This window comes from Lontra canadensis, unplaced genomic scaffold (genome assembly GCF_010015895.1).
Source record: "Lontra canadensis isolate GAN:19392208 unplaced genomic scaffold, GSC_riverotter_1.0 scaffold2, whole genome shotgun sequence".
Taxonomy (NCBI): Eukaryota; Metazoa; Chordata; class Mammalia; order Carnivora; family Mustelidae; genus Lontra; species Lontra canadensis.
Window position 1 is genome coordinate 64,580,409 of NW_022630996.1, and position 16,297 is coordinate 64,596,705.

A 16,297-nucleotide genomic window follows, 5' to 3' on the forward strand; every position below is an offset into this window, starting at 1 on the left:
AAATGTTCAAAAGAGACCTGGTCAGGTGCTGAGACTAAAGCACTCTTTAATATCTTCATGAAATAATATTTCCCAAAATACAGAATGAGAAAAGTCTCTATAAATTCACAGTAATGCATAGGAGGAAATCATTACTAGCTAAATGAGAGCTCTAATACAGAGTATGGAGAAAATCAGGTGTTATCTGATTTTCTATCTGAACATTAGAAAGTCTCATTTAGGAATCAATTCTTGGAGCCATCTGTATAAGACAATCTTAATTTGGCATAACATTATTCTGACTCTTTTACACCTGCTTGTTCCCTGGACTTTGAAAGAAAAATAGTGATTTTTCAAGCATAATAATCCTCATATCTTTTTAATTAATATAGATACTGAAATTTAAAAAAATGAAACTCGGCTTTATGCTGGTAGGATTTCAGATATTTCAGAGAATAAGCCACAGTATTCACAATTACTTTGGTTATTTTGGGTTATCCCAAAACAATTCCGTTAAAAAAGTGCAAATGCATTTTTGCAAGGACTCTTCTAGAAAAGCCATGAGGATAACATGGAAATGACAGTACATTACAGAAAAACACAGAAAGATCCAATATTGTCATGATATTAAGATTCATGCATCTACGTTTCTAGGTATCAGCTGGAGACAACAGCAATTAATCTTTTTTTTTCATGAACTTTAATTTTCAGTCTCTCATGATTATTAATGTTTAAAGAACACATAAAACACTGAAAGAAGGACAAAATTTAGACTGTTATAGTCATTTTCTTTACCACAATGATCAATCTGTAAACCACTGAGAGTTATAAAGAATACCAGTCCTGCATTCAACTCAACCATGGTAGCCAAAATCTAATAAAATTCAGAGTAAATAGCTTGAAGGGGGAAAAAATAAACTACCCTCCCCTCAAAATTCTAACCAGTTTCTGACATACCAATTATGTCCTAGCAATTGGTTGCTATACCTTTAATCATCATAAATATTTATAACAAGGACAATGTCCTCAGGCTTTTGATTGAGATTTTAAATTGCCCTCTAAGTAATTAACTGCTAAAATTACCCATTTGTCTAAAATTGATATTATGCTAAGAAACAAACCATTAGTTAATAGTGAATATTTATTTTACAATGTCATATTGGGAGCAGACACATTTTGTGGGTAGAACAGCACAGTGATTCTAGAAATTTAGTTAACACTGACAATTTTTGTTATGAGTTTATGCCAATACTTACTAGGAATATACATCAAGCAAGATAAAACTTTAACAGATGTTTTGCTGGGGATCAGGATGAAATTACTGTAGAATATCCCATGCTTTGTTATGAAATCACAAGTTATGCACCATTCCAGTTGTTCTTTTTTTCCCCTTCATTTTTCAATGATGCATCATTTTTGTAAAGCTTGAAATTTTATCTGATTCACATTAAGAACAATATCAGTTCTTAGATACATGACATCCTATATTACCATAAACAAGGATATATGAAACGTAAACAAAAATATGTACATTTTTAGAATCCAAGATAAATGTTTCACATATATTGTCTTGCTGTCCAATAATTAAACCAAAACTCAAAATAACCAGATTTAGGGGCAAAGGATTTGATCACGGTACTTTCTTTCTCTTTACCATAATGAATATTCAGTATTTATGACACTGCAATCATTTAATGATCTACGAGCTATTTAGGCAAACACAGAGCTTTGGAGTTACTAAAGAACATGCTCTTTCAACATAATAGTTTATCTCACCTGGTTTTCACATCTCCTTAAATTTACAGAGAACCATTATGAGGTCTTATTTTAGCTCAACTGTTGTGTTTTTTGTTTTTTTAATGAACATCTAGCTCAGCATTATGAACAGCTGTTAACTTAGTAAATATTATCCTTATGCTCTTCATTTTGCATTCATAGATTTAAGTGACAATAAGTATCACCACATGAGAAAAACACGTTAATACATCAAACAGAAATGCCCGTGGGGCATCTGTCACTATGTCATAGTCAGATGTCTTTGAGAAGAATTTCACCTGCAGTGCAGATCCTGAATGTAACCCTGGAGGAGAGCATTGTGTCTAAGCAGGTGAAGAAAAAAAGCCAGCGCGTAATTAGGTGAGTGGCCTCCCATGGAAACCAACATGGTAATAAGGGCCGTCTGTGGTTGTGCACTGCAATTCAGATGCCAAACACAGGCATTAACAAGCTGCACTCTATTTTTTAACTTCCCACACCCTCAGAGAAGGTAGAAGTATTATCTTCAATATGAAAATGATGACAAACCTATGTGACTGAGTGCATATAAAGTCAAATAATAAGCTAATTACGGTAATTTAATGTATTAATCATGTGGTGTAGGGAAAAGAACTTTGAACAAAGTGTCAAAAAGCCCTTTCTAGGATGCTAATCCTGGAAGGAGCTTGCTTGGTTACAGCAGATTCACTTAAAGAGGTGTTTTTCTTTTTTAATTATACCAGTATTAATGTTTCAATGTTACGATTGTGTAATTGTTACTTATACCTGAGCCATCAAGCTTACTATGAATATTTTTCTTCCCCTGCACAATAATTTATTTTTCCTGGTATTAGTGATGATCTAGTTCTTTTGTTTATTGGCTTGTTTTCCTTCATTTAATTTTCTTTTCTTTTTTTTTTTTAAGATTTTATTTATTTATTTGACAGACAAAGATCACAAGTAGGCAGAGAGGCAGGCAGAGAGAGAGGAGGAAGCAGGCTCCTCGCTGAGCAGAGAGCCCGATGCAGGGCTCCATCCCAGGACCCTGGGATCGTGACCTGAGCCGAAGGAAGAGGCTTTAATGCACTGAGCCACCCAGGCGCCCCTAATTTTCTTTATAGTTACAGTTACAGTTACAGTTAATGCCAAACTCTTCTACCACCTTGGAAATCTGCTCAAACATGTTAGTTGCTCCACCTAACAATTTTCTCTTCTTGGAAATCTCTCCTGGCAACTTCTAACCTGCTCTAATAGGACCAGTGGGCTACTCTCCTGACATGATGCATAACTGTCATCCTGGGATTCTTTTCAACATTGTTCTGAAAATCCTCTGCATCGCTCTCCTGTGCTAGCCTCTATTATTTGGTTTCTTTCTCTTCTCTGCCTTGGTTTATACCCTGACTTCTAGTGGAGTACATCCTTGAGTAGCTTCCTGAGAAAGGATGCTAGGGTGGGCATACTTTTCAACTTCTTGAACATCTGAAAATAATTATTTTATCCTCATGTTTACTTGATAGTTTGTACAGAACACTAGGTTGAGAGAATAATTTTATTTATTTATTTTTAGTAAGCTCTACACCCACTATGGGGCTTGAACTCATGATCCTGAGGTCAAGAGTCACATGTTCTTCCAACTGGCCCAGGCAGGTACCCCAAAAGAACAGTTTTAAATCTGAACCATCTGCAGCCACTTTGAAAAACAGTGTGGAGATTCCTTAGGAAATTAAATATAGAGCTACCCAAGGACCCTGCAATTGCACAACTGGGTATTTACCCCAAAGATACAGATATAGTGAAAAGAAGGGCCATCTGTACCCCATTGTTCATAGCAGCAATGGCCACAGTCACCAAACTGTGGAAAGAACCAAGATGCCCTTCAACGGACCAATGGATAAAGAAGATATGGTCCATATATACAATGGAGTATTATGCCTCCATCAGAAAGGATGAATACCCAACTTTTGTATCAACATAGATGGGACTGGAAGAGATTATGCTGAGTGAAGTAAGTCAAGCAGAGAAGGTCAATTATCGTATGGTTTCGCTTATTTGTGGAGCATAAGGAATAACATGGAGGACACGGGGAGATGGAGAGAAGTGCGTTGGGGGAAATTGGAGGGGGAGACAAAGCATGAGAGACTGTGGACTCTGAGAAACAAACTGAGGGTTTTGGAGTGGAAGGGGGTAGGAGGTTGGGTGAGCCTGGTGGTAGGTATTATGGAGGGCACGTATTGCATGGAACATTGGGTGTGGAGCATAAATAATGAATTCTGGAACACTGAAAAGAAATTAAAAATAAATAAAAATTAAAAAAAAAATAAATCTGAACCTTTCAGCCACTTCCCCAATGCTGTCCCTCTTCTGGTGTTGCTGTTGAAATACCTAATGCTTTTGTGATTCTTGGTCCATTGCAATAAAGCCGTTTCCTTTGTAGCACTTTTCTCTGAAACCAGTGTTCTGAAATTTTGAAGTAAGGAATCTTATTGTCAGTCTATGTCCATTAAATGTTACTGGCATTTAATGGATGTTATTCATCTTGAAATTCTATCCTTCACAGCTGGAAACAGTTTAATGATTATTACCTTAATGATTTCCTCCTATTTCCTCTAATTATTCAGATGTTAGATACCCTGGACTGGACTTCTAATTTTTTTTTTACTCTTTCTTTTTCACTTTTTAGATTTATGTTTTATGCTCTATTTTCCTGGCATATCTCTTCAACATTATCACCCACCTTTTTTTGTTAATTTTTAATTAACAAAAAATAATTAATTTTTATTTCTGTCCTCATTTTTTTTAAAAGATTATTTATTTATTTATTTGACAGAGATCACAAGTAGGCAGAGAGAGAGGAGGAAACAGGCTCCCTGCTGAGCAGAGAAGCCAACGTGGGGCTCAATCTCAGGACCCTGGGATCATGACCTGAGCCGGAGGCAGAGGCTTTAACCCACTGAGCCACCCATATTTTTAATTTCTAAAGCAACTTTCTGTTCACTAAGTTCCTCTTCTTCAAAATAGCCTATATTCTTGTTTTATAGATATACTATTATTCTTATACCTCTTGGAGAAGACTGAAAATTTTTGAAGTCTTCTTTCCTATCTTTCTCTAATTAATGCACACAACTTTGGTTCCTCCAAGCTACTTATTTGTCAAAGGGGATCTTCACTGTAGAGTTACCTGGATTCTTCTGGTCTGTTCTCTTGGACTGGTCAAATTATCCACAAAAGACAGCAGAAATAGGTCTGACACTGCTTCTTGAAACACCACCGGCTAGACTCTGTCTCTCATGCTCTTCCCTATGGCACCCACCTCCCAGTGCCTGCCCACTGTGACCTCCTACCTCTCTGGCAGAGTGGGGACCCATGGGGGAAAGCGGACTGTAAGGCTGTCAGAGGGAAACAGGCCAGGATCGATAGCAAGCACACATATCCTGCAGGGGTAAAGCCAGGAGGGTCCCAGGGAGAGTGAGGGGACACTGTGGGTCATGGGAGGTACCATGGGCTCTCAGCCCTGGGTCTAAGCAAATGCCCATCATTCCCGAGAGATCTGCAGGTGACTCTATCATGGGGCCAAATCTGAAGACCTTTAAATGACTACTGAGGTTTCTTATACCCTTAAATATTCCAAGAACTGAGACTGTCCAGTACAGTTTGGCAAATCCTCAAGGAGCCAAGATTTCAATAGCTATGGGTAAAGGGATATCATATATCAATATATTTTGCTGATTTTCAGTTATTCAAAAAGGCTAAGAAGCGATAAATCATATCATGCTCGTTTAAAGGCAAAAATGTAGTCGAACATCAAACTGTGACCATATCAAACATCTTTTTCTTTTTTTTTAGATTTTTATTTATTTATTTGACAGACAGAGATCACAAGTAGGTAGAGAGGCCAGCAGAGAGAGAGAGGAAGGGAAGCAGGCTCCCAGTTGAGCAGAGAGCCTGATGCAGGGCTCGATCCCAGGATCCTGGCATCATGACCTGAGCCAAAGGCAGAGGCTTTTAACCCACTGAGCCACCCAGGTGCCCCACATCAAACATCTTATGAGTGGGTATAATTCCTGCCCTATAAGACTAATATCCAGACTCACTGTGGTGATGCATCTAATGTTTGCCAGTATTTCTATGCCTAATGAACAAGGCATTCACCAGTAAGTTTCTCACCACACTCTAGGAGGCACTAACTATTAAACCACATTTACTGCCACAGCACCACAAGGGCTGGGAACAGGGAGCCAACACTAGGTATTTGAAATACAATGGATGACCATGGAATGAGAGGAAAATCTGCAAAACCTAGATAAAAGCTATTGAAACATGATTTCAAGGAAGTACAGACTAGTTACCGAGAAACCACAACACAGAGATCAGTCTCCTCACAACCACGAGAAGATAAAGGAAGAAGAAAATGGATGGAAAAAGCAGAACTTAAAAGGCCACAAAAATCATCAGTGACATTGGCCTGAGGATGCTGAACACAGATGCTTTGTGGATAAAGCTCTTTTCTTTGTTTCACCAACAAAATTTTCCACCAATACTAGCCCACAACTAATGACACACAGAGCCTGGTGAGAAAATGAAGCAAGAATAATAAAAATCCAGTGATGCCATGATTCCTTTTTTCCCCTTTGGATTTTGTCTATCTATCTATCTATCTATCTATCTATTTATTTATTTAGTACAAGAGTAGAGTGTGAGAACACGGGGAGGGGCAGAGGAAGAGAAGGGAGAGAATCTTAAGCAGGCTCACTGAGCGTGGAGCCTGGTTTGGGGCTCAGTCTCTGGACACTAAGATCATGACATGAGTTGAAGTGAAGAGTTGGATGCTTAACCAAATGAACCACCTGGGTGCCCTTGGAAAAAGTTCAGTCGTGTCTTTAATCTCAATCTTGTCTCTGAACTTGGAAGTCAGGAAGTCAAAGTTTGCTCAGAGTAGCTGCTGATGTCACTGAGGCTGGCAGGCCCCTGGGATCCCCCCTGAAGGTCTCACTAGCTGGGTTCTCCACAGATCCCTAGGGTTAAGGCAGGAAACAGGAGTACGGATACACTGTACTGTTGGTTTTGAATGGAAATCAACTCTAAAAAAAGAACATTTAATGTGTAAAGGAGACAACTAGAAATGTTTTAAGGTTTAGAAAAAAGAGAGAATAAAATTATGTTCATATTATGGTATTAATGTTTGGAGTTGGACTTAAACACAGCAGGATTAATAAAATACATCTTACCATCTGTCAAAATTTCTTCCCCAATCTAACAACTAAAAAAACTGTCTATGTCAATGGATACTAATTTTGAAGAAAAATAGTTAAAAAATTTTAAAGCTGTCTATGAATAAAACAAAGCAAAACATAAAAAACAAAAAAAGAGCTATGTGAAACAACAGACTATAAGTATCATATCGAACTTATTATTTGTCTTAAACACCATGTTTTTTCAGAGTTGCTACAAGTTCATGTATTTTAAAATTACACAACATAAATGGCCACCATGAAAATCCTCATTATTAATGCCACAAATTTGCAACTTTTTGAAAATATGAAAATAAATACTAGAAAAATGGATAATATATAAGAACAGGCAACATAATTACAAATGATCAAGAAACATGTGAAAAAGATACTCAATATTACTAGCAATCAAGAAAACACTAACATAAAAGATATTCCATTTCTGCTCATCAGAATGGCAAAAATTAAAATGATTGGTTATAGTCAATGCTCATGAAAGTAGAGGAAAATAGTCCTTCTGTAAGCTACAATGTCGTGGGCAAATGTTCCAGTCAAATTCATTAAAACTGAAGTTATGTCTCTTAATAAAGAAAATCCATTAGCTGATATACAAAATAAGAACATAAAGATTTTATACTATTATTTACTCTAGAGTCACTTATAATAACAACATTCTAGATACAACATAAGATCCATGAATAAAAACAGTTGAAAATTACAGTTCATTCACACTACACACTCATATGCAGTTATTAGGAAAATTAAACTACACAGTCATATATTTATTTTAAAAGAGATCCATGATATTGTTTTTAAAATGCCATACAATAATATATATTGTTTTTCTAGAGCAAAATAAACACACATGAAATACCGTATGTGCATATATACCTTTACAAGCACAGGGAAAAGTACAAAAGAAAGAAGGTGCTTCTTGCAGAGGGTGGTATAGTTAGATAATGAACGGGAAGAAATGGGCCCAAGTTTACTTTACATACATCCACATAACTCAGCTGATTCTCAGGATCACGAAATGTAGTCATTTGAATTACATATAAAATATGTTATATTTTATATATTATATATTATATTTCATATATAAATATATACCTATACTTTATATATTTTATAATATATTATAAAAATATAAAATATATTTTATATTATAAAATGTGAGCACATCCTTAAACCTTCAGCTATAACTGTGGTATCTTCTGACTCACTCACATATGTTAAGAAACAGCTGCCTGTTTGAAGCGTGCAATTTTGAGACAGTTTCCAAGATGGCTGCTGGGTCAAATCTTAGAAAAACTTAGTTCTTTTGACACACAGTAATCCAATTTGTAGTAAAAGAAATGTAAGGGAGCAGTAGGAAACTATTTTTATCTGTTTGTACATACAAATGAAAAAATATGTACTGTGAACTCACCATAACATTGATTTGGATCATAATATTTTACATTAAAACTTACTGGCACTTTAGTACGAACCAAAGGTAGAGCTACCTGAGACTCTTCTCTTAAAAACACTGTCACAATAGCATTCCTGTGGATCTCACTTATTAGCAAATGTTTCTCCGTGAAACAAAAATAGAATAAGTTCTAAATGACAGTATTCCAGTGAATATACTTAATGTTTAAACATGGTTTTCAATCACTAAACAAAGCAATAACCATGGTTCACTTCAATATCACTTCTCTTTACACAATTTTTTTTTTTAAGTTATGGTAGAGAGATTAGACTTGGGACTAGAAAAATACACATGAAGAATGCTAAACTTCAGCTTAAAAAGATTTTTTCCTACCTTCACATTATCTGGATGCAGTCCCCCAGGGTGCTTGTCCATGTACTGACATAAATCAGTGTGCTAGAAGAAAAAAGGGAAAATGTATTAGCATCCCTCTGGCTATAACATGATGAATCAATATTTTTCTACTTCAAAGTCACCATTGCCTTCTGAACAAAGCAAATATAAGACTAGTGGGTGGATTTTTTAGTATATGTAGCTGAATGCTTCTCCACCCTCTCATTTTTAACCACAACTGAATCATTATCTTTATCTCTACGCTCTGTTTTATATTAAACATATCTGTGTTTCAGAAGGAATTCACGTCCATGATTTGTTAAGTGCTTAATTTCCTAGTCATTGAAAACATATTAAAAAAAATCTTAACTATAAATATATGTACCATAACTTAAAAAAATTAAACCAATACATACATAAACACACACTAAACCAATTAAACTGCAATTATCTTGTATTTTCAAATGTAAATTATGTAAGTTATGATTATTTATTTTGTATGAGATGAGAATACCACAAATATATCATTCTAGAAAAATTTATCATCAGATTTATTTAAATTTCTCATAACTATATCATTAAAAAATAATTGAATAAGTATCCAGAACTCCTGAATGTATTTGGCAAAATACATTTTATAAATTAATAAAAATACTTTCAAAATTATAAACTAGGATGAATATATCCAAATATAAATTTTTTTTAGGTTTTTATTTAAATTTCAGCTAGTTAATATACAGTGTAATATTAGTTTCACATATACAATTTAGTGATTCAACACTTACATACAACCCCCTGTGCTCATCACAATATAGAACTTAAAAGGAAGATCTCTAAATAAATCTCATGCTGTTATTCTTTAAATTATCTCAGGCTCAATTTACCCACAACTGTATTTATTTTCTTCTTAATGCTTATTCTATTTATATTATGAATTACATAGAAATTCAAAAAATATGTAAATTGCTATTCTAATTTTTCTTCTTTTATTAGAAAATACTATAATATTTATAACAATGAAATGCTTTATCATTCTGGAAAAGCCAGTGAACAAGAGTATTTATACCCCAATATCAGGCTTCTGTTACTGTTTTATGCTATATTCAAGAATCTTGCTATAGCCATGGTGATGATAGTTCAGACTCCCTTATTGAGATTTTATTGCATGCCAGGTGATATTGCTGAGGATATAGACAACAATTTAGCAGTCATTCATTCATTTTTCATCATGTACTCCCTTAAGCCCTTATTATGTTCCAGTTACTACACTAGTCGCTAAGGACACAAAACTAAATGAAACAACTGCAAGTAGAAAAAAAAATAATAACAAAAAACTAGACACACCAATAATTATAGTACACCATGTTGTATATTACTTTAGGAACAGTATTGGGTAATAATGTTTGAGGGCATAGCCGGGGGAACTTATTGTGGTGTAGAGATGTTGGGGAAGCCTCTGGAAAAAGTCAGGCATGAGTAGAGAATGAAAGAAGTTAGCCAATTGAAGGGAAAAGGGAAAGAAAATCGGACTGAAGAAATGCTCTTAGAAACATTCTAAGATAATATTGCCTTTCTCTTAGACCACACCCAAGGTGCTGAGCTTCCAAATCAAAGTCAAACTCCAATAGGACAGAAACTATGATTTGGAAATTATTGCCTCCTCAGTCCAGGCAAAATGACAAACGCAGAGAAGAACTAAAGAAAGGTGGAAATAGTTTTATATATAGTATAGCTCATTAAAAATGACCCTAAAATATAATTATGAGTTCCATGGAGTTTCTTCTGAGTGACTGCATTTACCAAACTGAAGAATGAATTTTAGTACCCATATTGCCAATAACTCCATGTTAATTTTTCTGTCCTTCTGAATAGGGCTAACACCTCACTTAAAGATTTTTGAAGAATAAATAAAATAGTACAAGAGAAAGTACTTTTCACCTGTAACATGATAAACAAAAAGGAGATATTAAGATACTGCCCACTATATAATAAAATCCACAGAGGAAGCAACTGTTACCTCATTTGTTCACAGCTTCATACACAACAAATAAAACAACAGAAAGTATATCCAATTTTATCAGTAATTATATACCCATGATATGGTACAATTCCTAATAAAAATGTAAAATCTCAGTTTACAAAAGAAAATGCAATTCACACTGTTTCCAAGACACAAATTAAAAATGAAAAACAAAAAATATGAAAATAACAAATAGTATTTTATGCTACATGTTTATGTTATTTATATTTTGTTATTTATACTGGTTATATGAACAAAAAAGGAATCATCATTATCAATGTAAATGTCAGACATAACAGAATTCAAGGAAAATGTATTAAACATCAATGCACCTAACAACATGACATATCAATATATAGCAAAAATTGGTAAAAATACAAGAAGAAACTAATAATTTCACAAATCTTGAGGGATTTAGCTTACTTATTTCAAAAGTCACCAAATGGAACTGGCAAAAAGAAAAAAAAAGGGAAGGTTATAAAGAATAAGAATAATACAATTAAATAGCATGTTTACTTTTGTGCCCATTAAACTCTTGCTACACAAACTTTTTAAACACAAATGGTAAACTCACAAAACTTGACAATGTATTAGACACAGATAAAGCCTTAGCAAGCAGTTAGCAAGCAGAAGTCTTATTACATCCTCTTGCCACAACTAAATAAAATTAAAATCAAAATGTAGTGTGTTTCATCCACTCTAAGATACACAATTCTTTTTAACTCTGACATTGGAATAACGGCATGAATTTTCTCTTTCCCGGGGAGTATCTGGAATGTAGTTGTTATTGCCTACGTTTGAGCCAACTTTTTATTTTTATTACTCTGATGGCATGGGTCATCAAAGAACAATGTAAGGACCATCTGAGGAAAAAAGATGGAAGAATGAGATGCAATTTTTATCTGGAAGCCCATTTATTAAAAATTTCAGGTAAGACTCTATAAAAAGTGCCAGAATGAAAATCTGTAGGGCTCCTTCAGTGGGCATAAAGTAAAAACTCTGAATGATAAGAAAACACTAAATCACAGTTTAACTGAGTGCGATTTTTTCTCTTCTACTAGTACATCAAGTAATGTTTCTTCTAGTCAATAGGGTCTTAAGTTCAAGGATAACAAGAATAAGATAATGAAGGAAGACAAGCAGTTAAGTGGAGAAATGAGAAAAGGAGTATCAAAGGAAATCTATTTTTGTGGAATTTTTTTTTTTTTAAATAAAGAAAAGCAGAGGCACCTGTGTGGCTCAGTCATTAAGCGTCTGACTTCAGCTCAGGTCATGATCCCAGGGTCCTAGGATAGAGCCCCACGTCGGGTTCTCTACTCAGCAGGAACCCTGATTCTCCCTCTCCCACTCCCCCTGCTTGTGTTTCCTCTGTCACTGTGTCTCTCTGTCAAATAAATAAAATTTTTAAAAAAATAAAAAAAAGAAAACCAAAAATGTTTAAATTATTTAAAAATGATAGTAAGATACAACATAAATTTTAAAGCAATGGAAAATGGCCAGAGCTTTACTATCAGGGAAATATAGATCTTTAAACACATCTATTAATTTTAATATGAGAATGACAGAAAAAAAGTAAAACAACTAATAAACTACAGCTAGAGAATACAAAAAACAAAATGAAACAAAACACAAAGAGACCCAAAGAAAATCGATGGGATTAATGCAGTTAATAGCAGAAATTAATTAATTAGAAAACTAGAAAACAACACGCTTGACCAATTAAAGAGAAACCCACTTCTTTGAAAAGACCAATAATATAGCCAGTGACAATGTAGTAGAGTCGTACAGTGAGTGATGGTAGCTACATTTGAGGTGAGTACAGCATAAGATACAGAAATGCTGAATCACTATGTCGCACACCTGAAACTAAGGTAATATTGTGTGCCTACTACATGCAAATAAAAAAAAAAATGTTTAAGCCCAATAAACAAAGAAACCTTGGAAAATGTTTTTTTTTAAGTTAAGTGTTTTATTAAGATGTAATCAATGTTAAGAGTGAGAATAATGACACAACTAAAAATGTGATGATTTAAAAGTATACAATAAACCTGTAATACTATAAACTAAACAGTATTATACACATCTTTAAGCTAATAATACATTTGATACCTAGATAAAAACTTACATCTCTTAAAGAAACCTAAGTTATTAAATTTGATTCTATAAGAAATAGAAATTGAAGAGCTATACCTAAAAAAAAGTACTAAGTTCAGATGGGTTTAATGGAAAATCTTTCAAACCTTCAAATAGCAGATATAAATTACCCCAGAGCAAAAAAAAAAAAAAAAAAAAAAAAAAAAGATAAAATGTTTCCCACTGCTTCTTTAAGGTTGACATGTCAAAGCAGCCAAAAACAGTAGAGAGGTGATGAGAACGAAACCAACCTGTTTATGACCAACGATGTACATAAATTCTAGTGACAGTAGGTACCAGAAGTCAATATTGTATTAAAAGGCTAACACATCAGTACCAAACAAGGTTAAAGCTAGGAATGAAGAACTAAATCAACATAAGTGCACCTACTAATGTGAGCTTCTAAAATTAACAAAGAAGTGGAATGGTGTTGGGGACAAAATTTTCACAGTATTATATATTTGACTTATTTAGATTTATTAAATGCTAATTTTACATAAATAAGATATCTTGTATATATATATATATCTGCTCTTATAAAGCTGACATTCTGGAGATTACATTCTGTAGATTATACATATTTGTGAATTATAATTTTTTTCCAAAAAAGTATTCAAGCTTTTTGTTTAAAATTTTAAAAAATTCTACATGAGTGCAATCCTATGGCATTTGTCTTTCTCTGACTGACTTATTTTGCTTAGCATAATACTCTCTAGCTCCATATATATCGTTGTAAATGGCAAGATTTCACTCTTTTTATGGCTAATATTCCATTGTGTGTGTGTGTGTCTGTCTGTGTGTGTGTGTGTGTTTGTATACCACAACTTCTTTAACCATTCATCAGTTGATGCAATTTAAGAAACAAAACAGATGAACATGGGTGGGGTGAAAACAGAGAGACAGACAAACCATACAACACTTGTAACTATAGGGAACAAGCTGAGGGCTGCTGGAGTGGAGGTGGGCAGGGGGTAGGTTAAATAGGTGATGAGGAATAAGGAGGGCACCTTATGTGATGAGCACTGGGTGTTTATGTTATTTAGTGTTGAATCGCTAAATCCTACACCTGAAACTAATATAACACAATATGTTAATCAAAATTTAAATAAAAACTTGAAAAAATAAATAAATAAGATAAAAAAAATCTAGCAGAAGGAAACACATCAGGAGTAGGGGAGGGGGAATATTCCTGATTCTCAAGGTACACATCATGTCCTTCTAAGTATATGACCAATGACATTAGCATTATGAATTGCAGGAAGGAGGCTTCTCCAAAATGAGATCTTGGGAAATTAAATAAAAAATTTTCTAAACTTTCTAAATTTTAAAGTTCGTATTTCCTTAGATATATGGCATCAAAATGTGTGTATATGTGCATATATATCACATGCATATACATATGGCTGTCTCGCTGTGTAACCTTGGGCTGGTTATATAACTTCTGCATATCAAGACCTTCATGAGTGTAATGAGAATATTCCTAGTACACGTTCCTCAACTGATATTATGAAAATTAATGAGTAAGTATCATAATGGTTTCAGAACACTACCTGGCACATGGTAGATGCTACAGAAGACAATGATGAAAATGATGATATTCAGTGGTGTGTTTAGAGTTGTGGGAATAAATATTTGGGAGGATTACAATTGAAAATGGAACGATAATCACAGTCAGAAAACTGGAACTCATAGGGGTAGCATTTCATCCTCATATAGTGTTCTTCCTGTCTGCATAACCATACATTCTCATTCACACTCCACTGCACTCCAAACACAACCAGTGAGACTACATTTAGGAGATACACAGTCAACTTCAGATTGCTCTGGGCAATTAGGGGCAAGAACCTGGAGAATGTCATATTGAAAAGGAGATAAGAGATAGTACAGGGTCCCTCTCTGTACCCTGGCAAACTTCTGTTCTACCTACTTTAAAAATGGTTTCTTTTACCTCTCTCTCTCTCTCTCTTTTTAATACACAGTATCACGCCTGAATCTAAATTAGATGTGCCTAAACTGAAATTTTCATTACCACTTTTCTTGCATTTTTTTTTAAAGATTTTATTTATTTATCTGATAGAAAGAGAGAACAAGCAGGAGGAACAGCAGAGGGAGAGGGAGAAGTAGGCTCCCCCGTAAGCAGGGAGCCCGATGTGGGGCTCAGTGCCAGAACCCTGGGATCATGACCTGAGCCAAAGGCAGACGTTTAACCGACCGAGCCACCCAGATGCCCCACATCTTTTCTTTCTTATCTCTCTCCTCAGTTCAACTCATTGGATTATACAACCTTTATGATTTGCACTGGTCCGGAAATACAGTACTAAAGTTAATAATAAGGCTAGAACATACTTCTTTCTCATTCTACTTTTTAAGGTCATCCTGGGTTTAAACAGAAGGCCCCTATGGCATATGACCAACAGATCAGTATCCCCTGATGAGAAACAGATCATTTCAGATCCATCTGGCTTGATCTCTGGCTATTTCTTATTCTGATACTAAAAGGAGCAGGTCACTAGCCTAGACGCCTGGTGGTTGCAGATCAAACACAATTCCTCCTCACCCTCCCATCTCTATCTTGGCTCTTGGCTGACATCTCCACTTTCCTCACTACATTACGCTTCCCCTCGTGTTCCTACACCTCCCTCTGTTTGCTCCATCACTGCTGCTGTTCCTCAGGGTAATGCCTTCAGAAGCGCTTGTGTTTGACAGGTTTACACCTGAAAGTCTGAGAACACCTCATCAATCTTCCATGTAGTAGATGGTTTTAAATGAAGCTATCAAGTACGGCTAGACTTACAGACCAAGCAGGAGACAGAGTAAGTGCAGAAAGGGGCTCCAAATGCTCAATCCCCACACTAGCATATATTTCTTTCAAAATGAGCTTCCTCCTTCCTCACTGTCCATTACCCATCAGGCAGCATTTATTTGGTTATTAACATAGGCACTTCTAGGGGAAGGAATCTGAGGAACATACCTGAACTCCTAATACCCTGAACGTAAATGCTCTCTGTAAAGGAGTTTGCCACATTTATAATTGGGGTTTCCTCATACTGATTTGATTACTTTGTGCTCGGATTACTTCAGAAAGCAGGAGAGAAATCTCCCTTTTATTAAAAAAAAAAAAAAAGAGGTCAGGATATAGAAAGACCAAAGAAAATTGGAAAGACTTCTTATTTGTAAGCACTTTCACACAGTAGAGTCTGTTAATTTCAATCATATGCAGACTTGAGAGCTGCGTGATGAACAGCCATTGAAACTTAAAAGGGAACTCATGAAAGAAAACTACAAAGACAAATTATGGATATAATGGCCATTTTGAAACAGGCCTGAGTGGAGAACAGACCTTTAAAAGAAGACCAGGAAAGAGCAGTCAGCCAGAGA

The 16,297-nt window shown here is 35.0% G+C and overlaps 1 protein-coding gene across 6 annotated transcripts in view; it reads right to left on the bottom strand.

The window, feature by feature from the left end:
* Positions 1-16,297, bottom strand: part of CDK14 (cyclin dependent kinase 14) — a 582,313-nt gene that overhangs the window by 290,479 nt on the left and 275,537 nt on the right. For all 6 annotated transcript variants that reach the window (XM_032875564.1, XM_032875554.1, XM_032875517.1 and 3 more), the window contains one exon: positions 8,767-8,829. In XM_032875564.1, coding sequence (XP_032731455.1) covers positions 8,767-8,829 — 63 coding nt within the window. The remainder of the gene's footprint in view (positions 1-8,766; positions 8,830-16,297) is intronic.